Source organism: Embiotoca jacksoni, unplaced genomic scaffold, assembly GCF_022577435.1.
Source record: "Embiotoca jacksoni isolate LCO1_2020_lvr unplaced genomic scaffold, fEmbJac1.0.p SCAF_52, whole genome shotgun sequence".
Classification (NCBI taxonomy): Eukaryota; Metazoa; Chordata; class Actinopteri; family Embiotocidae; genus Embiotoca; species Embiotoca jacksoni.
The window spans coordinates 839894-862481 of record NW_027185406.1 but is presented as its reverse complement, the minus strand read 5'-3'; the positions used below and the strand labels follow the sequence as shown (position 1 = coordinate 862481).

The following is a 22588-nucleotide window of genomic DNA, read 5'->3' as shown; positions in this document are numbered from 1 at the left end:
CAAACCTGTCTATAGGATTTTGGATAAGTCTGTTCATGTGCGTTCTGCCCACTGAAGCCACTGAATCAGGTGGACCTGGTTGGAGCTGTCGGAGGAGAAACTACGACACCAAAATTACACCGTACGGACGCATTTTTGAACAACACACCCTCCTTTTGCACCGTTCGGCCCATCTCGGAGCAGCTGGGTTCACGTTGCACAAAAGACAAGTCGCATTCACGCTAACATTTATCTCAAGTGACGATCTTCACACCTTCAACTTCCTCTGTTCTCTGGCTGATTAAGAAATTGTCCGTTGTTACATTACTGGAAAACATTGGAAATAAAAAGAGTTCACAAAATACATAAACGTTAAAAGATGGAAGACGCTTCACAAAGTTTAGGGTGATTATTAGTTAATATCTTGAATTAATTGAACTATTCCGAACAGAAAACGTGGGCTGAAGTCACTATGAGGAAGTGACAGTTCAGTCTTCACAGGAAGGAGGAACTATATTTATATTAAAGAAGAAGTTACAACAGTGATTGTGTCATTTGTGAAGTTGAGAACAAGAGAGACAGAAGCAGGATGGCTGCGTTCAAATGGAGTCAAATGTCTTTATTTCTGGTGCTGATGCTTCAGTTTACAGGTAAGAATTCATATCAGAAACCTTCAAATACAAATATTCTTCCTTCAACTGAGACAGATACGATTTGTTTGTAACTTGATGAGTTTAATTGATTCTTGTTTTTACAGCCATCTTCATGTTACAGTTTGTCACATTTCTCTCTCTTCTCCTCGACAGCAACAGCTGGACAACATCTGTCTCTCTTCACTATCAAAGGACATGATGTCACTTTGCCTTGTGAAAATGTGATACCTGGTCAACATAACTGTGACATCACTAACTGGCTGTTCGTTAATTCAAATAGCAGATCAGCGGTACATCTGATTAAACTCGGTCAGATTGGACTAAATGTTGGATCTAAATCAGACAGACTGAGTGTTACATCGAACTGTTCTCTGGTTATAAAGAACGTCACAGATGAAGATGTTGGTTTTTACACCTGCAGACAGTTCAAACCAGGACAAAGAGAAACAGACTTTGATATTAATCTGTCTGTTCTTAAGAGTGAGTATTTATTACATCATTGTGTTTTCAGATCAAACTGTCGGAACAAAATACAGAAAAAATGACAATAATTCTGACTTTATTGATCAAGTTCATTTAACCTTTGTTGTCTTTCTCAACACATCTTCAACAGTAATTCACTATGAAGTGGACGAGACAGTCACCTTGGACTGCTCTGTGTTGACATATGGACAATGCAGATATACAGTAGAGTGGGTGAACACCTCCCCGGACATGAAGACATCATCATATCAGTGTTTTACCGACGTGAAATTTACAACATCTCATGTTGATCAGAAGTCAGAGTTTTATAAGTTATTGAAGTGTAAAGTGAGACATGTTGACACTAAAGAAGAGAAGCTGTTTTCCTTCAGTCATCAGACGTCAGGTGAGAAAACTGTTTAAAATCATCTGACTGATGTTTAATTACACAAAACACTTGTTGAAGTTTAAATATCAGCAGTTTGTGTCCTCTGTTGTTGTCAAGGTAACATGAAGTACGTTCTCACTACAGTTATTTTGTTCTGTTGTTGTTATAATTTTTTCAGATGAAGATTCAACAAAGACAACAATCAGACCAACAATTCAACCAACTGTAACAAAGGAAATAAACACGTCACCAGGTAGAAACAATACAAATGTAATATTTCAGGAAATACCAGATGCAATTTTTTTAGATTTGGCACAAATGTTCACTTGGTCTTCAGGATGTATTGATTCTTCACATTAGGCACAAATGTTCACTTAAACTCAGATGAACTGAATAGATTTTGGTGATCAAAGGTCAAAGGTCAAAGTCACTGTGACCTCTCGTCCATCTTTTCCACTCATTACATTTTTGTGAACAAGAAATCTCATAAATGCCTTGATAGAAAAAAAAAAATTCAAATTTGGGACCAACATTAACTTTGGTGGTAAAAGGTTCAATTTTTGTTGTTTTGTTTCGCGTTTTCAAGAATAGAATAAAAAAATATACTTAAATGTTCCTTTTTTTTGTTTTTTTGTGCATAAATATAATAAAGGTTTCACAACTCGGACTCTTTTGCCTCTCTGCGATACTTTAAGCCAAGTTTGACCTGTTTAATATTTGTGGTTTAAATCAGCACCATTTCCATTTGTTGGAAATCTGATGTGTGTGTGTGTGTGTGTGTGTGTGTGTGTGTGTGTGTGTGTGTGCGTGCGTGTGTGTGTGTGTGCGTGTGTGTGTGTGTGTGAGTGTGTGTGTGTGCGTTTGTGTGTGTGTGTGTGTGTGTGTGTGTGTGTGTGTGTGTGTGTGTGTGTGTGTGTGTGCGTGCGTGTGTGTGTGTGTGCGTGTGTGTGTGTGTGTGAGTGTGTGTGTGTGCGTTTGTGTGTGTGTGTGCGTTTGTGTGTGTGTGTGTGTGTGTGTGTGTGTGTGTGTGTGTGTGAGCAGCCAGGGCGCGCGGGGAGAAGTCCCAGCCAAGTCTCGCGTGAGGACGTCGGATGAGATTCTGTCTGTTCGACGGGAGAACAGAAGAAACGTCTCGTAGAAAATGATCCAGTGAACATGATTCTTCTCGTTTCCAGGTGAGTTGTCCGAGGTTGTGTGAATGTCCGGATGTCAGGACCGCGTTCAGACGCCGCGGGATGTTTTTGAACGCGTTTATGAGCGACTCGCCGAAAGAACCGCGTGAATTAGCCTGTTAGCAGCTAACGCCGGAGCGCGCGACGGTCGCCTCAGCAACGAGCCCTGCTGAGCGCGCGCGCCTCGTTCATGTCCTATTTTAATGATCATATTAATTAATGTTTTTGGAGAGCACCTTTCATGCGAAGACATGCAACTCAAAGTGCTTCAAAAACGGAGATTAAGGAACATTTAAAAATACAGAAGAGAAATGCAACTTAAATGATCAAATAAGCATTATGCATTTTAAACTTTGACAACATGAACAATGTTGTATCACTGTTTGATTGTTAATATTCAGAATAATTTAGAGATGATGATTTAAATTGTAGTTTTGTGGATTTCTGTTGTTTAGGTTTTTGTGTATATTTATAATTATAATTATTGTTATTATTATTATTATTGTGTTGGACATGAGAGCAGGAAACGCTCTGTGACAATGATCCACTGAATATTATGCTTCCAATTTTTTTTTTAGAAACAACTAAATTAAACATGAAGCACCAAGATCGTGACCTCGTATTTATCTGTACATGTATATAAACGTGGCTTATTATGTTCAGGTGGATAGATATACTGATAGATCTATATACTGATAGATATATATACTGATAGATATACTAATAGATATACTAATAGATATACTGATAGATATACTGATAGATATACAGTGCCTTGCAAAAGTATTGACCCCCTTGGCGTATTTCTTTTTTTGTTGCCTTACAACCTGGAATTAAAATTGATTTTTTTTTTTTAGGGGGTTTGTATTATTTGATTTACACAACATGCCTACCACTTTGAAGATGCAAAATATGTTTTATTGTGAAACAAACAAGAAATAAGACAAAAAAACAAAACTTGAGCGTGCATAACTATTCACCCCCCCAAAGTCAATACTTTGTAGAGCCCCCTTTTGCAGCAATTACAGCTGCAAGTCTCTTGGGGTATGTATCTATAATCTTGGCACATCTAGCCACTGGGATTTTTGCCCATTCTTCAAGGCAAAACTGCTCCAGCTCCTTCAAGTTGGATGGGTTCTGCTGGTGTACAGCAATCTTTAAGTCATACCACAGATTCTCAATTGGATTGAGGTCTGGGCTTTGACGAGGCCGTTCCAAGACATTTAAAGGTTTCCCCTTAAACCACTCGAGTGTTGCTTTAGCAGTATGCTTAGGGTCATTGTCCTGCTGGAAGGTGAACCTCCGTCCCAGTCTCAAATCTCTGGAAGACTGAAACAGGTTTCCCTCAAGAATTTCCCTGTATTAAGCGCCATCCATCATTCCTTCAATTCTGACCAGTTTCCCAGTCCCTGCCGATGAAAAACATCCCCACAGCATGATGCTGCCACCACCATGCTTCACTGTGGGGATGGTGTTCTCGGGGTGATGAGAGGTGTTGGGTTTGCGCCAGACATAGCGTTTTCCTCGATGGCCAAAAAGCTCAATTTTAGTCTCATCTGACCAGAGTACCTTCTTCCATATGTTTGGGGAGTCTCCCACATGCCTTTTGGCGAACACCAAACGTGTTTGCTTATTTTTTTCTTTAGCAATGTCTTTTTCCTGGCCACTCTTCCGTAAAGCCCAGCTCTGTGGAGTGTACGGCTTAAAGTGGTCCTATGGACAGAAACTCCAATCTCCGCTGTGGAGCTTTGCAGCTCCTTCAGGGTTATCTTTGGTCTCTTTGTTGCCTCTCTGATTAATGCCCTCCTTGCCTGGTCCGTGAGTTTTGGTGGGCGGCCCTCTCTTGCCAGGTTTGTTGTGGTGCCATGTTCTTTCCATTTTTTAATAATGGCTTTAATGGTGCTCTGTGGGATGTTCAAAGTAGATTGCAGACAGGTGGACTTTATTTAACTAATTACGTGACTTCTGAAGGTAATTGGTTGCACCAGATCTTATTTAGAGGCTTAATAGCAAAGGGGGTGAATACATATGCACGCACCACTTTTCCGTTATTTATTTTTTAGAATTTTTTGAAACAAGTTATTTTTTTCATTTCACTTCACCAATTTGGACTATTTTGTGTATGTCCATTACATGAAATCCAAATAAAGATCAATTTTAATTCCAGGTTGTAATTCAACAAAATAGGAAAAACGCCAAGGGGGGTCAATACTTTTGCAAGGCACTGTAGATACTGATAGATAGATATACTGATAGATATACTGATAGATATATATACTGATAGATATACTGATAGATATACAGATAGATAGATATATATACTGATAGATAAACTGATAGATATACAGATAGATATACTGATAGATAGATATACTGATAGATATATATATACTGATAGATATACTGATAGATAGATATACTGATAGATATACTGATAGATATACTAATAGATATATACTGATAGATATACTGATAGATATACTGATAGATATATATACTGATAGATATACTGATAGATATACTGATAGATAGATATACTGATAGATAGATAGATATACTGTTAGATAGATATACTGATAGATAGATATACTGATAGATATACTGATAGATATACTAATAGATATATATACTGATAGATATACTGATAGATATATATACTGATAGATATACTGATAGATATACTGATAGATAGATATACTGATAGATAGATAGATATACTGATAGATAGATATACTGATAGATAGATAGATATACTGTTAGATAGATATACTGATAGATAGATATACTGATAGATATATATACTGATAGATATACTGATAGATATACTGATAGATAGATATACTGATAGATATACTGATAGATATACTGATAGATAGATATACTGATAGATAGATAGATATACTGATAGATAGATATACTGATAGATAGATAGATATACTGATAGATAGATATACTGATAGATAGATAGATATACTGTTAGATAGATATACTGTTAGATAGATATACTGATAGATAGATATACTGATAGATATATATACTGATAGATATACTGATAGATAGATATACTGATAGATATACTGATAGATATATATACTGATAGATATACTGATAGATAGATACACTGATAGATAGATAGATAGATATACTGTTAGATAGATATACTGATAGATAGATATACTGATAGATATATATACTGATAGATATACTGATAGATAGATATACTGATAGATATACTGATAGATATATATACTGATAGATATACTGATAGATATACAGAGGGTTCTCAACTTCTGAACATTCGAGTTACGAACATTCGTAGATACGAACAACCGCTGACGGATGTCCATAAATGTTCGTAAAATGCCGTATTGCGTTCGCAAGTTCGTATTTTGTACAGCGCACCACATCCGACTGATTCCCCTTTCTGCCGCAACCCACGCCGAGCAGCACTGGCTCATCTCCAACACTTTGTTCGTTGCTCCAACACTCACTTCGTTGTTGTGTTCATCTTAGTTCGTACCATCTTGGATACTTTACCGATTCTCATATATTTATGACCCGTTTCTCACGTGTTTATCATGCCTAAGAAAGCAAATGCTAGTGGTAGTGGTAGTGGCAAAAAGCGTAAGGCTCCAACTTCTACGTATACGCATCGACTTCGCTCTAAAGGTAAGTTACAGTAATCATGTTTATGTGTTGTTATTATGTACTCTAATTATTTCTGGTAAGTCTTAGGGAATAGTAATGAATAGTAATGAATAGTAATGGAATTTAAATGACCTCAAATGGCAATTATAGGTTGAAATTTAATATATAACGACTTACGAACAATTCAGCTTACGAACAGCTGTTTGGAACGCATTGTGTTCGTAGGTTGAGAATCTGCTGTACTGACAGATATACTGATAGATATACTGATAGATAGACAGACAGACAGACAGATAGACAGATAGACAGATAGATAGATAGATAGATAGATGGATGATGGATGATGGATAGATAGAACTGGACATTAAATATATCTACGTTACATATAGTCGTAATGTGATTTGAAATTGTCGACTGAATAACCAAAGATTCATCTGTGCAGTGTTTAAATCAAGGAAGAAGAAGAAAAAGTCAAACTGCCACGTCAGAAACAACCTTTTATGGTTATTTGGCTCTGAAAAAAGACTTCTGTTCTACTGAGCCGAAGATTTCATAACAACATCAGCTGACCTGCGTTGGTCTTTATCGGAAACCTGCACAGCGCCGTTGCACCATCTTTACCAACAGAACTTCCCCCTTCACTTCCAAGGTAGAATGACTCCACAGACTTGATGAGGACATCGGACATAAAAGTTCAAAATATTTAAAAATAAAATAAATAAAAATAACAAGTATTTTCACTGTTTTTAATAAATTCACAAAATCTAGACAGATTTGAATGTAAAATCCTGAATAAATGACAACAAATACAAGCGACACAGGTGGGAAGGCTCCAGTCAATATGAGGAAGTGACGGCTCACTACTTAAGGGAGGCAGATGTGCTAAGTAGAAGCTTTAGAGGGTTTTTTGGTCATTTTTGTAAACGAGAAGAAGAGAAGACGACAAAGGAAGGATGGCTGCGTTGAAATGGATTAAAATGTCTTTATTTCTGGTGCTGATGCTTCAGTTTACAGGTAAGAATTCATATCAGAAACCTTGAATAACAAATAGATGACAAAAGTTCATTAATGTTATCATTATGTATTATTCTTATTGGTTAGGGTTTTTTTGTTTGTAAGTTTTTAGACGTTTGGAAAACAAAGATGAGATAGATACTTGTGCGTATCTAAAAATGATCAGAAAACAAAACATGGTAATTTTTCATGTTACAGTTTGTCACATTTCTCTCTCTTCTCCTCGACAGCAACAGCTGGACAACATCTGTCTCTCTTCACTATCAAAGGACATGATGTCACTTTGCCTTGTGAAAATGTGATACCTGGTCAACATAACTGTGACATCACTGACTGGCTGTTCGATAATTCAAATAACAGACCAGTGGTAGAGCTGATTAAACTCGGTCAGATTGGACTAAATGTTGGATCTAAATCAGACAGACTGAGTGTTACATCGAACTGTTCTCTGGTTATAAAGAACGTCACAGATGAAGATGTTGGTGTTTACACCTGCAGACAGTTGAAACCAGGACAAAGAGAAAAATACTTTGATATTAATCTGTCTGTTGTTAAGAGTGAGTATTTATTACATCATTGTGTTTTCAGATCAAACTGTCAGAACAAAATACAGAAAAAATGACAATAATTCTGACTTTATTGATCAAGTTCATTTAACCTTTGTTGTCTTTCTCAACACATCTTCAACAGTAATTCACTATGAAGTGGACGAGACAGTCACCTTGTTCTGCTATGTGTTGACATATGGACAATGCAGATATACAGTAGAGTGGGTGAACACCTCCCCGGACATGAAGACATCATCATATCTGTGTTCTACCAGCGTGAAATTTACAACATCTCATGTTGATCAGAAGTCAGAGTTTTATAAGTTATTGAAGTGTAAAGTGAGACATGTTGACACTAAAGAAGAGAAGCTGTTTTCCTTCAGTCATCAGACGTCAGGTGAGAAAACTGTTTAAAATCATCTCACTGATGTTTAATTACACAAAACACTTGTTGAAGTTTAAATATCAGCAGTTTGTGTCCTCTGTTGTTGTCAAGGTAACATGAAGTACCTTCTCACTGTACAGTTATTTTGTTCTGTTGTTGTTTAAATTTTTTCAGATGAAGATTCAACAAAGGAAATAAACACATCATCAGGTAGAAACAATACAAATGTAATATTTCAGGAAATCCCAGATGGAATTTTTTTTAGATTTGGCACAAATGTTCACTTGGTCTTCAGGATGTATTGATTCTTCACATTAGGCACAAATGTTCACTTAAACTCAGATCAACTGAATAGATTTTGGTGATCAAAGGTCAAAGGTCAAAGTCACTGTGACCTCTCGTCCATCTTTTCCACTCATTACATTTTTGTGAACGAGAAATCTCATAAACGCCCTGAGAGAATATTTTTTCAAATTTGGGACCAACATTAACTTTGGTGGTAAAAGGTAACTGTGACCTCACAAACCACAATTATTGCCATAACTCATTAATTCATACATTAATTAACACAATATTTCACACATTTCTAACAGGATAATATGACTATTATTTTGTTCTGTCTATTATTCACAACAACATGTAGCACCGACTGTATTTATCACTTTTGAAAACATTTCATTTTCTGAACAGAAAAAAATAAACCTGAAGCCCAAATGTTTCTTTATTGATTTCAGGTTTTCCATATTTGTTGAGGTGCATCGTCGTGTCTTTGGGTTTAGCAGCACTCGTGATATCTGTTGTTACAGTCAACATTTGGACAAGAATTAAAGGTGAGAACGTTCACAGAGGAAACTTTTCTACACAAAAACTTCTGATAAACCTGAAGTTAGTTTTTCTGTGGAAGCAAAAGTCGACTCTTTATTTTGTCTTTTTGTCTTTTCAGGAAACCAAAACCAGAAGGAAGAAAACACTGTGAGTTTAAACACTGAATATTCAGTAATAACTTTCCAGAAAAAAACAAGCGTTTGTGATATTTGTTTCTATAACTTTGAATAAACATGAGAAAAAAGAAAATTGAGCTAAAATTGCACAACTGTGTTGTTTTGAAATGAAGTGTTTATCTCAGCGAAGGAATCTTTAGGAAATCTAAACTGAACATTTATAGCAAAAAAACTGAAAGCTGCACATGAGAAGATGAAAATAAGAGATAAACGTGACAACATGAGACAGTTCATCTCAACAATACCACAAACTATGACCTCAGTTTAAACTCAGTGTAAACAGTGTTGTGTTGTTTTCCACAGGTGCATAACGATGAAGACGTCGGTACAGTGAACTATGAAAACATCGGAGAACCTTCTGTTTCCTTCCAACTCCGCTGATCATCAACAGAAATTACTCCACCTCTGTTAAACATCATCTCATCACGTTTTACACGAGTAGGAAACAGAATCAGCAAATATTTGTACTACTTTTTATGTCTTTGTGTTTTCTTACCAACATGATGATGTGTTTTTTGTGACGAGTTGTTTCTATTTCAAGCTGAAATTTTGAGAAAGAAGTTCAAGTCTGGATTTTCTCTCATATTAAGAAGCAAAATGTTTTAAATCTGCATTTAAATCAGAACACAACAGCTGGATTTGACATTTATCTAACAAGAAATATAGCTTATAACAAATATTTTATTCTTATTGTATTTTATTTTTTTGGCTTCCTGTTGCAACATGTAGCTCTGAGATTAAGATTCACTGTTTCTTTTTAAAGTGTTTTCAGTGTAAAGATTTTAACTGAATTTAATGTAGAATATTTGACTTTAATAAGCTTCATGTCTTCATGTTATCTGTAAAAAAATGTCTTTGCTACGGCTGATGATGTAAAATTCATGAATATACAAATTCCTCATTTCCTCTTTCACAGTGTGTTTTGTAGTTCTGTCTCAGACACCTCCAGACCACAGTACAAGTCTGTCATGGTTTTGTTCCTTGTGTTACTCCCTCCGGCCACCAGAGGTCCTCAGTCTCTCAGGACCTCCGGTGGATCTCATCTGATTGGAGAGTCAACGACTCCTAAATCCTCAGATAGCATTACTGGACCGAAGGTTCATGTCTGCAGCGAGTCAAACAGACTCTGATGAAACATGTTGAACTGCTACGACACGTTTTCACAAGTTGGATGGTGGGACGCTTAAAGACGGTTCAGTCAGACGCTCATTAATGTGAGAAGCATTTGTGTTTCTGATGTTTATCTGGTCCTCGTTAGTAAAACCAACCTGCAGATCTCTTCTGCTGTTCAACCCACATTCTCACCACAAACACTTCCTCTTTAGTTTTCAGAGAAAATGTGGTTTCCTACAACGTCTATGTGGTAATTCTAGTGACATGATTAACTGCATCAGAAGGCAGCATTCAAAAAGATCTTTGAATTACTTGTCTAAATGGTATTAAATACGTTGGACATCCACCAAACCTGTCTATAGGATTTTGGAGAAGTCTGTTCATGTGCGTTCTGCCCACTGAAGCCACTGAATCAGGTGGACCTGGTTGGAGCTGTCGGAGGAGAAACTACGACACCAAAATTACACCGTACGGACGCATTTTTGAACAACACACCCTCCTTTTGCACCGTTCGGCCCATCTCGGAGCAGCTGGGTTCACGTTGCACAAAAGACAAGTCGCATTCACACGAACATTTATCTCAAGTGACGATCTTCACACCTTCAACTTCCTCTGTTCTCTGGCTGATTAAGAAATTGTCCGTTGTTACATGACTGGAAAACATTGGAAATAAAAAGAGTTCACAAAATACATAAACGTTAAAAGATGGAAGACGATTCACAAAGTTTAGAGTGATTATTAGTTAATATCTTGAATTAATTGAACTATTCCGAACAGAAAACGTGGGCTGAAGTCACTATGAGGAAGTGACAGTTCAGTCTTCACAGGAAGGAGGAACTATATTTATATTAAAGAAGAAGTTACAACAGTGATTGTGTCATTTGTGAAGTTGAGAACAAGAGAGACAGAAGCAGGATGGCTGCGTTCAAATGGAGTCAAATGTCTTTATTTCTGGTGCTGATGCTTCAGTTTACAGGTAAGAATTCATATCAGAAACCTTCAAATACAAATATTCTTCCTTCAACTGAGACAGATACGATTTGTTTGTAACTTGATGAGTTTAATTGATTCTTGTTTTTACAGCCATCTTCATGTTACAGTTTGTCACATTTCTCTCTCTTCTCCTCGACAGCAACAGCTGGACAAAATCTGTCTCTCTTCACTATCAAAGGACATGATGTCACTTTGCCTTGTGGAAATGTGATACCTGGTCAACATAACTGTGACATCACTGACTGGATGTTCGTTAATTCAAATAACAGACCAGTGGTAGAGCTGATTAAACTCGGTCAGATTGGACTAAATGTTGGATCTAAATCAGACAGACTGAGTGTTACATCGAACTGTTCTCTGGTTATAAAGAACGTCACAGATGAAGATGTTGGTGTTTACACCTGCAGACAGTTCAAACCAGGACAAAGAGAAAAATACTTTGATATTAATCTGTCTGTTGTTAAGAGTGAGTATTTATTACATCATTGTGTTTTCAGATCAAACTGTCAGAACAAAATACAGAAAAAATGACAATAATTCTGACTTTATTGATCAAGTTCATTTAACCTTTGTTGTCTTTCTCAACACATCTTCAACAGTGATTGACTATGAAGTGGACGAGACAGTCACCTTGGACTGCTCTGTGTTGACATATGGACAATGCAGATATACAGTAGAGTGGGTGAACACCTCCCCGGACATGAACACATCATCATATCAGTGTTCTGCCATCGTGAAATTTACAACATCTCATGTTGATCAGAAGTCAGAGTTTTATAAGTTATTGAATTGTAAAGTGAGACATGTTGACACTAAAGAAGAGAAGCTGTTTTCCTTCAGTCATCAGACGTCAGGTGAGAAAACTGTTTAAAATCATCTTACTGATGTTTAATTACACAAAACACTTGTTGAAGTTTAAATATCAGCAGTTTGTGTCCTCTGTTGTTGTCAAGGTAACATGAAGTACGTTCTCACTGTACAGTTATTTTGTTGTGTTGTTTTAATTTTTTCAGATGAAGATTCAACAAAGACAACAATCAGACCAACAATTCAACCAACTGCAACAAAGGAAACAAACACATCACCAGGTAGAAACAATACAAATGTAATATTTCAGGAAATCCCAGATGGAATTTTGTAATTAAATTAAACCAAAAACAGAAACAAGCCCAACGGTAGCAACTGAATACGTTTTTCATACTTTGACGTCTAAAGTTTGAGCGACTTCAAACATTTATCAACTCAGTGCCGCTAGCTGCGTTTAACATTTTGAAACTGTCTCTCTTCAGGTTTGTCGTGGTGGTACATCGCTGTTCCTGTAGCTTTAGCTGCTCTCTTAATAATTCTGGTGGCGGTCGTCATATGGAAGAAAAATAAAAGTGAGAACATCCACTGATTCAATTTTTATCCTTAAAAAGTTGTCATGAAGGAGACTTAACAAAGCGGAAGCTGAACTCAACTCTTCGTTTGTGTTTTTCAGGAAATAAAACACAAAAGGAAGAAAAGACGGTGAGTTTAAACACTGAATAATTCAAATACTTATATTATATGGTAATTTTAGAATAACGGTTTGGATAATTGTGGCGTTTCTTATTCGCGATCAACTTGAAACCTGAAAGTGGTGTCAACAAACACGGTCAAAAGATCCGTAGAGAATACAAACAAGAAAAACAACATGAACAACAGTGTGCTAATTATAGCCGTGTCATCAACGAATTATTGTACGCAGTATTTTGGATTCAGCGATTTACCTTTACCGAGAACGCAGACGTAGCTTATGTTGCGTTTACTGTAAGATGCTTTCTGGATGTAACTCGCCTTTTCTTTCTCAGGTGCTGAGTTTAAACCCTGTGGAGACGTCGTCTGGTCCGGAAGAACATCAGGTCACGGTGAGATCCCACATCCACCGAGAAAAACAACCGTTATACTCCCTGTTATATCGCTACCTGGTATCACGGCAAAGCGTGAAATAGACACGCTTTTGGGCTGTTCTTTTTGGTAACCCATACAAAGTTTTTATTTTTCCCAAACCTCAATCAGATGTTTTAGCTAAAAGTAAAATTTTCCTGTAAATCACGCATGAAATAAGTTTCATTTTCGTCCACAACAGGAAAACGTGTAACTTTCAGACGTAGACGGCGCAAAGCGTGACTATCTCACGTTTTGCCGAAATGGACCGGCGTGACGATTTCACGCTATGTCGTGATTCGTTCAAATGGAACACGAGTTTTTGGTTACAACCTGGGAAGTCGTGTGCACCGTATGCTTGGCGTTGTACTGTTTAAGTCATAAAAATATTGTTGCTAGGCAACGACAACGCAAACGGTGTCTAGAAGCTGTGGAGGCAAACAATTTAGCAAGCTAACAACTGAAGCTAACAGAAAATGTAAAGTCACAAAAGGGAAAGATGAGGCCTTTGGGAAGATCAGCATTTTCCTCAGACGTAGGCTATTTCCTAAGTTACGAAGACAAACTCTACGTGACTAAAATTACAATATATTAGCTTAAAATCGTACGAAAAATGAACTTCCATGGCGTCTGACTTTTCTGTAAACGTCAGCAAACACGTCACAACTCGTGAACTCGACGCTTACGGAAAATTTAGAGTTCCGTCGTCGTGAATACCACAAGAGGGCGCCGTTCATACGCGTCCGTGGAAAGTACGACCCAGATTGAAAGCGGCATTTGTTTTCTGATCTTTGTTTGTGAGTGTTACGTTTAACTTCCTCCCACCAGAGAGAAGAGGAAGGATGACTTATCAAAATGATGATGAGTTTCCGCTGTGCTGAAGTGTTTTCAGAATCATTTGGTTGTCTTTAAATGTGCAGGTGGATGCTGAGGAAGGTGTTTCCTACGCCTCCATCAGCTACTCCAGGAAGGACGACCGCAAAGCCCGGGTGAGTCATCCGTGGGAGAGACTGTGTTGAAATAATGACTTTCAAAACTCCCGTCAGGTTATGTTTACGTGTACGAAACGCTGCAATGTTTCCTTCTAGGTCCGTGACGACCAAAAAGAAGAAGACGAAGGCGACTCTGTGACCTACAGCACCGTGAAAGCCTCCTCGGCTGGAGTTTCATCTGATCCCGGCAACCTTTACGCTTCTGTCAACGAACCCAACAAATAAGATGTAACACGTTAATATGTTGTTTTTATCAACGTTACGTGATCGTTTGGATTATAGATTTAGATTTTTAATGTGAAACAATTGATTGGAAAGTGGTGTCTTTCATAGAGGACACAAGGTATGAAGGTGTTTAGCTCTTTAAAAAAAGTGTCTCATTCTTTGTCTGTCACTGATTATTGGAAACTGAAGATTGGACATGCAGCCATCAGGAGAGTTGAGACTCCCTCTAGAGGCCAAGAGTGTGAATAAACAGGGCAAACACACTCTTTCTATTGTTTACTCACCGGGACTAAATTATTGTTTTGTAAATATATTTTCTTGTTTTTTATGCTTTGTTGTTTTAAATATGCTTATAATTTTAAACATATTTAAATGTTGCTCTCTGTTTATTTAATATTATTACTCACATCTTCTGTTTTCTGTGCTTTGTTGTGGAAAAAAACATTCCTGCAACATTCAAAATGTATTTCCTTGTTTGTTTAACATCTGTTAATTGAGATAGTTTTTTGCGATGGGCTTCATGGATTGAGAACAAAATGGACCCAGAATTTTGTGCTAGAGACCCCTGGTAATACCAGAACCGGTTATTATGATATAGCAAGTTGTTATGTTGAGTCATGATGATGATCATATTTAGATATGGGGATTATTTTGGACAGCAGTCTGTCAGGATCCCTGTCTGACCCTGTGTTTTGACCTTTGTTTCCCCAGATCTCCTCTCTTCATGTGTGCTGTCATTCCCATGTTTATTGTGGTGTGCCATGTGCTTTGTGTTTTGGTCTGTGTCTCTCCACTTCCTGTCTCCAGAAACCTCCCATGGCCACGCCCCTGATCATTCTGAGCAGCTGCTGACAATCCAGCTGATTACCACCTGCAGGTTGACACACCGGTTCCTCATCCCACTAATCACCTCCCGACACCATATCAACCCTGGTCCTGCAGTCCTGGGTTGTCGGTCCATCCTGTCTGCTACGTCCACTCACCCGCAACCTGTCGCCAGTAATACGTCCTGTCCTGTCCTGTCCTGTCCTGCCGGACTACCTCTATCCAGCCTGCTAGCCTGCCTCGGACTCATCCTTCACCAGTAAATAAAGTCTGTTCTGTACCTGAACTCCATTTTGGGTCCAATCCTGCCGCACCACATAACAGAGGGGTTAATGAGCAAAGGGGTGTCTTGGTGTAGTTTTACCAAAGTGGTCAGGAAAAGTAGAATATTTCTTCAAGTCTTGAATTATCAGCAAGATAATCAGGAGGAGATCGGGTGAAAAGACTTTAGTCACGTGACCACCTGTGTACAAAATGAAGACTGTTTTTGAACTTTGACCCGAGTCTGTGTCTGCGTTCGGGTCCGTTCCAAACTCACCTCGCAACAGGACGTGTCTGTTTGATTGACAGGTCTGTGGTGCAGTTACGGCTATCGGTGGGCGGGACGTAGGTTTCCAATCAGAACCAGTCAGATCCACCCTTAGCTCCTCCCACAGCTCATCCAAATATGGTCACTTCCTGCTTCAAACCATTTCGAACTAGGAAGCGAGCTGGTCACCGCTTGCTATATCATCAGATAGCATTACTGGACCGAAGGTTCATGTCTGCAGCAAGTCAAACAGACTTTCACTAGCTCGGACCCCGCCTCGGCCGAGGGCGAACCTTCATTGATTGAAGGAGATTAAGCCAGAGTGAGAGTTTCGCAGTTTGTGGAAGGCTTAGTCGAGGATCCACTGCGGCTCCCGGGCCTTGCAGATCCCCAAAAGAATCCATCCTAAGAAAGCAAGGCCGCCTGCCCTTTGCGCAGGTCGTCGAAGCTGTGGTGGGTGTAAAGTTGGTAGGCTTGGGAAGACCAGCGGCCCATGACCTTCATGAGGTGGTCTGGGACTCCTCTGCTTGACGTGGTGGTGGCTGCCCCTATGCGGAAGGAGTGGCCGGAGAAGTAGTCAGGATTAATCCCCGAGGTGATTAGAACTGCTCTGAAGTGTAAAAGGAACCAGGATCGCTTGGCAACTTGGCCTGTTTCGGTGATGAACAGCGGTTCAGGGGAAGAAGTTTGCTGCTTTTTCCTGAGCTGCAGATAGTGTATGAGGGGTTCGTAGGGGCTCATATGAATTTAGTTTAAAGTAAAATATGGGAACTGGGTTGCTTGCCTGGTTTGCATTGCTCCGTTTGAGCGAATAGCGTAAGCAATCTTCGGAGATGGGATAGAGGTCTGATATGCAAGGGTGGAGACTAGGGTTAAACTTGGCTGAAGAAGAAGCGAATTCTGAGCATCGCAAGAAACCGAAGAAAGCAAGTAGAAACATGGATTCCAGAGTGCTCGCCAGTTGGGCGGAAAAGTGGTTAGAACGAAGGGTGGCAATGCAGCGAGAAATAAGATCGGTGGTTAGCAGGAGACGGCGAGGAGTCGGTGTGGGTGTTTGGCGCTGAAGGCCTTTAATAAGTAAAGATGACTAATAGAGCGTTGCAGGGGAGCCAGTGAGTAATTTTGCAAAGAAGTTGATACCGCTAAGGTCAATCTTAATGGTGGGTATCTCGATGTGGAGAATTGAGTGGACATGGGAGATGAAGCTGCATACGGAGGCCACGTCGAAGGAAGGAAACGGAAGGTTAAACGTGGCGTGGAAGGAGCGGAAAGAGTTCCAGGCCGTCCGGTAAGTAGAAAGAGTGCTGGGGGCTAAGCTGCTGCTGATGGCTTGTTGGGAAAAAGAGATGAGTTCTGCGATGGTTCGTTTCAAACGAGGAATGTCGTGTCTGAAAATGGTGGGATGGGTTGGATTCTCCTCCGCATCTGGAGCTAAGGTTCTGAAGATCTGGAAGGAGAAGCGAGACAAAGAGTCAGCAATGGAGTTATGGTGGCCAGGAACATGTTGAGCTCAGAGAATAAATTGATGAGTGACCGACAGCCACGTGAGACGGCGTATGAAGGGCATGATCATGGGAGAGCTTGTTCTGCCTTTGTTAATGATGTCGACTACGGCGATATTATCAGAATGGATGAGTATAGACCTTTTTGGCCACTCGTCCCCTCAGAGGAGAGCGGCGATGACGACCAGATATATTTCATGGACTGCTGAAGATGATTGGAGGGAGCCTTGGAGGAAGTTGCGGAACTCGATGTGCCATTCAGCTGAAAACCATCGTCTGCCGTAGTGGACCCCAAAACCGGCGGAAGGAGCAGCGTCAGCATAGAGCTGAATGTCTTCTGGGTTGGAAAGTTGGTCGTCGTAAAAGAAGGTGATACTGTTCCAGTTGGAGAGGAGGTGCAGCCACATCTGCATCTCTGTTCTGGAGGGGGTATCCATGGAGACTGGATCGATAAGTGAGGGTGTAGATGATGCGAGGGAGAGCAAGTGCGAAATAAAGGAGCGGCCCTGGGGGATGATGCGCAAAGCAAAGTTCAGATGTCCCGAGAGGGAGAGGAGTTGTCGTTTGGTGCAAGAGGGAGTAAGAAGAAAGTTTTGTAGGAGGAGAATGATGCGGTGGAGTTTCTCCGCGGGCAAAGAAGCTTGGAACCGGACAGTGTCCATTTGGGAATGGTGATTGTGTGAACGGACCGATCATGAAAGCCTCTTTTACCTCTGTGGCTAGCAAGGAGTCAACTGTGTCGGGGTCCCTCAGGGCAGACTGGAGGTTTTTGCACTGGAAGGGGACTGAGGGATTGGAGATGGTCCCCGGATGGAAGACGTCGAAGAGACCCGAAATTAGGAAACTGACAAAGCTTCGATCTGGATGGTTTTTGAGGGCTTGTTTTAATGCTTGGACATTTATGGGGGTTGATGCGGACATGGGTAGTCATGGTTTTGTTGGATTATGGGGGCATGCTGGGCGGGAATGGCTGCCACCGCAGAAGGAGCAGGTACGGAGGTACCTGCACTGGAACATGTTGCATCTGGCCTCATTAAAATTATTGCATATGGTTTTACCCCCTTGGAGCATTATTGGATGGCCTTTCCTATCCAAGCCCTGGAGCAGGGGCATACTGATGCTGGGCGCTGCAAATTTGGGAGTTAGGTATTTGGAAGGAGCAGTAGTTGGCGGGTGAGTGGTGGCTGAAGGTTGGCTTTGGGGACGTGGTTGGATGGGGATGGTGCACGTGGAGGCGGGATGGGAAAGAGCACCGCATAATTTGCAGGGGAGAGCTGGACGGGCGGCAAAAATGCAGCAGTAGAGTTCTTGTTCGAGGGTACCCCAGTAAGTGGCCTGGTTGAACTGGAGGAGACGGGCTGCGGCTTCTGAAGCAAATTGGATGTGGTATTGGTAAAAGCCTACTCCGCCATCGCAGAGAGCTAGGTCGAGGATTATGGAAAGGTAGTTATCTAACTCTGTCCTCCTAGCTGGGAAGAGGGTGCAGAGGACATCTCTGTACAGGGAGAAAGCGTACGCGAACTCAGGCGGGGTGAGCTCTTTGGAGCGAGCTGGCGCTGAAGTACGCATGATAATGAGGCTCTCATGGCTATCGATCACCCTAGGTTCAGCGTGTTGGTGGAGGGGAGGGAGGATGAGTTGTGCCTAGTCAACGTATTTACTGAGAATATCTGTTGGCGGAGGTTCGTGGAGACGGGAGAAGGGTTTTTGGCCGGTATGTTGGGTGGAGGAATCGCTGACGCCAAGGAGAAGTGCTGGGTGTGTGGTTGGAGAGGGGGAAAAGGGAGGAAGGGGGCTGGCATCTCGGTGCCGGTAGTGTGGCCGTGGGACTGCTGGGTTGGAGGAATGGGGAGGAAGGGAGGGGGCGGCACGGAGCCGAAAAAGAGAGCATGTGATGGTTGGAGGGTAGGGGAAGAAGGACCAGGGACTGACATCCCGGTGCCAGGAATCTTCATGGTAGAAGGGTAAACTGCAGCCCTCGTTGTGCTGGGGAAGGTCACTGGAGGCGCCAGAGGAAAGGGGGCAGAAGGGTTGTAAGTTGGCAGCCCAGTGGTGATGATGGGCGCTGGGGATGGATGAGAGAGGGGGAAAGAGGAAAGAAGACCTGGCAACCTGGTGCCAGAGTAGAGGGCAGAAAAAGGGGTGTGGAAGAACAGCAGTAGTACAGACTGATGAATCCGAACCAGAAGGTGGGATGGAGTGCTGTGGAAATTGAAGAGAGGAAAAGAGAGTCGGCATCCCGGTGCCGCTGTGCAAAGATGAGTTTGCCTGAGGTGGTGGAGGGGGATGAGAGGTGACGCGCTGCAAACCTGGCAACCCGGAATATTGTGGGTGGGAGGGCGGGGCTTGGAGGTGCGTGGTGACGTCACTGTCGTTGACGTTACGCCGGTGTGTTTTGCTTGGAGGTACGTCTGTGTTTTTAGCCTGACGTGACTTTTGGAAAGTTGTGAGGAGTTGGAACAGTTTGCTTTGTTGTCGGAGCGGTGGTGAGGTATCCCCTTCTCTTTTAACGCTTTTAGCAGACGGACTACGGTCGGAGATCTTGGCCGGTGCGTCTTCGACGGGGGACCTGGCTGGACCGAGGGAGCGGTGGCGGAGGCTTTGAGCGCGGCGCGCTGTGGAGCCGGAGTCATCGGAGGCTCGTTCCCGAGCGCTGGGTCTGGAGCGAGCGGAGGAAGAAAGAGGAGACTTGCGTTTCCGTTGACTACGTCTGGGGGTGGCAGGTCTCCCTCCGTCACCGGTGAGTGAGTTATTGGAGGACGGCCGTGGATCAGAACCTTCGTACAGAAGGATTGAACGGAGAGAGGGATTCTGGTGGATGCAGCTGGTCGGCTTGTTGGAGATCGGCGGGTTTGGCTCCGATGTGCTAACAGGGTGTTACCGGTGGGGGCGTCTCGTGGGTAACCCTGGGGTTTTTGGAGAGGGCAGCAGATCGAGGGCTTCCCTTGGGTGTATGGGTGGCCTCTGGGGAGGCAAAACAATCGTCGTCATCGGACGGGCTGAAGAACAGCAGATCCATGTTTGGTCCAAGATAAGATCGTTTTTGTTTTTTCTGCGTGGCGTTCTGGTTCCGAATGCGGAACACGCGAACAGGCCGAGGTTTAGAGTGGGTGGATATTTATAGGAGTGTGGCCAGAAGTGGCGGAGTGGTTGAGGCGTGGAGGCTCCTGAAATTCAGCTAAAACTTTATCTCCAACGAATAAAACATGTTGAACTGCTACGACACGTTTTCACAAGTTGGATGGTGGGACGCTTAAAGACGGTTCAGTCAGACGCTCATTAATGTGAGAAGCATTTGTGTTTCTGATGTTTATCTGGTCCTCGTTAGTAAAACCAACCTGCAGATCTCTTCTGCTGTTCAACCCACATTCTCACCACCAACACTTCCTCTTTAGTTTTCAGAGAAAGTTACTTCATAGATATAAATATGAACCAACACTAAAATATCTCATCTATGTTGTTATTCAGCTGCTGCAGCTTCACCGTGTTTCATCACAGACTTCAGTGGTTTGCTGGTTTATGTTTGCCGTCAAACTTCACCATGAAAACGGAGTTTTCTTATAATAAACTCTGAAAAAGACGAGCTGCGTCGACGGGAACATTTATCTGAAAGAACGATTCCCTCATTCAACTTCCTCTTTTTCTGTGGTTGATCAATTTTCCACTGCAGCCCACACAAACAAACACGGGAGAAAATACAGTCAGCTAAATGCATGAAAGTTAAAATGTTAAAAAGTTTTTATTCTTTTGATCTCAACACGTAAATGTTAAGAAATTTAACATAAATATCTAAAAAGATTTCAAGGAGTGGCAGAAGAGAGAAAACGTTGCTAAAGTCACTATGAGGAAGTGACAGTTCAGTCTTCACAGGAAGGAGAAACTATATTTATTTTATTTTAAGGAAGAAGTTACAACAGTGATTGTGTCATTTGTGAAGTTGAGAACAAGAGAGACAGAAGCAGGATGGCTGCGTTCAAATGGAGTCAAATGTCTTTATTTCTGGTGCTGATGATTCAGTTTACAGGTAAGAATTCATATCAGAAACCTTCAAATACAAATATTCTTCCTTCAACTGAGACAGATACGATTTGTTTGTAACTTGATGAGTTTAATTGATTCTTGTTTTTACAGCCATCTTCATGTTACAGTTTGTCACATTTCTCTCTCTTCTCCTCGACAGCAACAGCTGGACAACATCTGTCTCTCTTCACTATCAAAGGACATGATGTCACTTTGCCTTGTGAAAATGTGATACCTGGTCAACATAACTGTGACATCACTGACTGGCTGTTCGTTAATTCAAATAGCAGATCAGCGGTAGAGCTGATTAAACTCGGTCAGATTGGACTAAATGTTGGATCTAAATCAGACAGACTGAGTGTTACATCGAACTGTTCTCTGGTTATAAAGAACGTCACAGATGAAGATGTTGGTTTTTACACCTGCAGAAAATACATACCAAGACAAAAAGAAACAGACTTTGATATTAATCTGTCTGTTGTTAAGAGTGAGTATTTATTACATCATTGTGTTTTCAGATCAAACTGTCAGAACAAAATACAGAAAAAATGACAATAATTCTGACTTTATTGATCAAGTTCATTTAACCTTTGTTGTCTTTCTCAACACATCTTCAACAGTAATTCACTATGAAGTGGACGAGACAGTCACCTTGGACTGCTCTGTGTTGACATATGGATAATGCAGATATACAGTAGAGTGGGTGAACACCTCCCCGGACATGAAGACATCATCATATCAGTGTTCTGCCATCGTGACATTTACAACATCTCATGTTGATCAGAAGTCAGAGTTTTATAAGTTATTGAAGTGTAAAGTGAGACATGTTGACACTAAAGAAGAGAAGCTGTTTTCCTTCAGTCATCAGACGTCAGGTGAGAAAACTGTTTAAAATCATCTCTGATGTTTAATTACATAAAACACTTGTTGAAGTTTAAATATCAGCAGTTTGTGTCCTCTGTTGTTGTCAAGGTAACATGAAGTACATTCTCACTGTACAGTTATTTTGTCCTGTTGTTGTTGTAACTTATCAGATGAAGATTCAACAAAGGAAATAAACACATCACCAGGTAGAAACAATACAAATGTAATATTTCAGGAAATCCCAGATGGAATTTTTTAATTAAATTAAACCAAAAACAGAAACAAGCCCAACGGTAGCAACTGAATACGTTTTTCATACTTTGACGTCTAAAGTCTGAGCGACTTCAAACATTTATCAACTCAGTGC

General features: G+C 40.8%; 2 protein-coding genes and 1 pseudogene across 5 annotated transcripts; 2 read left to right on the top strand and 1 right to left on the bottom strand.

The window, feature by feature from the left end:
• Window positions 1-32: 32 nt before the first annotated feature.
• On the top strand, window positions 33-15592 carry LOC138212082 (uncharacterized). 4 transcript variants are annotated; one of them, XM_069172325.1, is made up of 10 exons: window positions 33-629; window positions 786-1112; window positions 1246-1500; window positions 1661-1735; window positions 12646-12735; window positions 12837-12865; window positions 13189-13245; window positions 14185-14253; window positions 14353-14484; window positions 15193-15592. In XM_069172325.1, the coding sequence occupies exons 1-9, from the start codon at window positions 569-571 to the stop codon at window positions 14479-14481; spliced, it is 1092 nt and encodes a 363-aa protein (XP_069028426.1). In that variant the 5' UTR covers window positions 33-568; the 3' UTR covers window positions 14482-14484; window positions 15193-15592. The 4 variants fall into 4 exon arrangements, with proteins under 4 accessions (XP_069028426.1, XP_069028425.1, XP_069028427.1 ...); XM_069172324.1 differs by having other exon boundaries at window positions 14353-15592; XM_069172326.1 differs by lacking the exons at window positions 33-629; window positions 786-1112; window positions 1246-1500; window positions 1661-1735 and adding exons at window positions 11969-12210; window positions 12370-12444 and having other exon boundaries at window positions 14353-15592.
• LOC138212084 (uncharacterized) lies at window positions 7158-11501 on the top strand. The gene is made up of 7 exons (XM_069172329.1): window positions 7158-7316; window positions 7547-7873; window positions 8007-8261; window positions 8424-8459; window positions 8984-9079; window positions 9193-9221; window positions 9554-11501. Exons 1-7 carry the CDS (start codon window positions 7256-7258, stop codon window positions 9629-9631), a joined length of 882 nt encoding a protein of 293 aa, XP_069028430.1. The 5' UTR covers window positions 7158-7255; the 3' UTR covers window positions 9632-11501.
• Window positions 15593-16240: 648 nt separating the features above from the next.
• LOC138212073 (uncharacterized) lies at window positions 16241-17999 on the bottom strand (annotated as a pseudogene).
• Between the last annotated feature and the right edge of the window lie 4589 nt (window positions 18000-22588).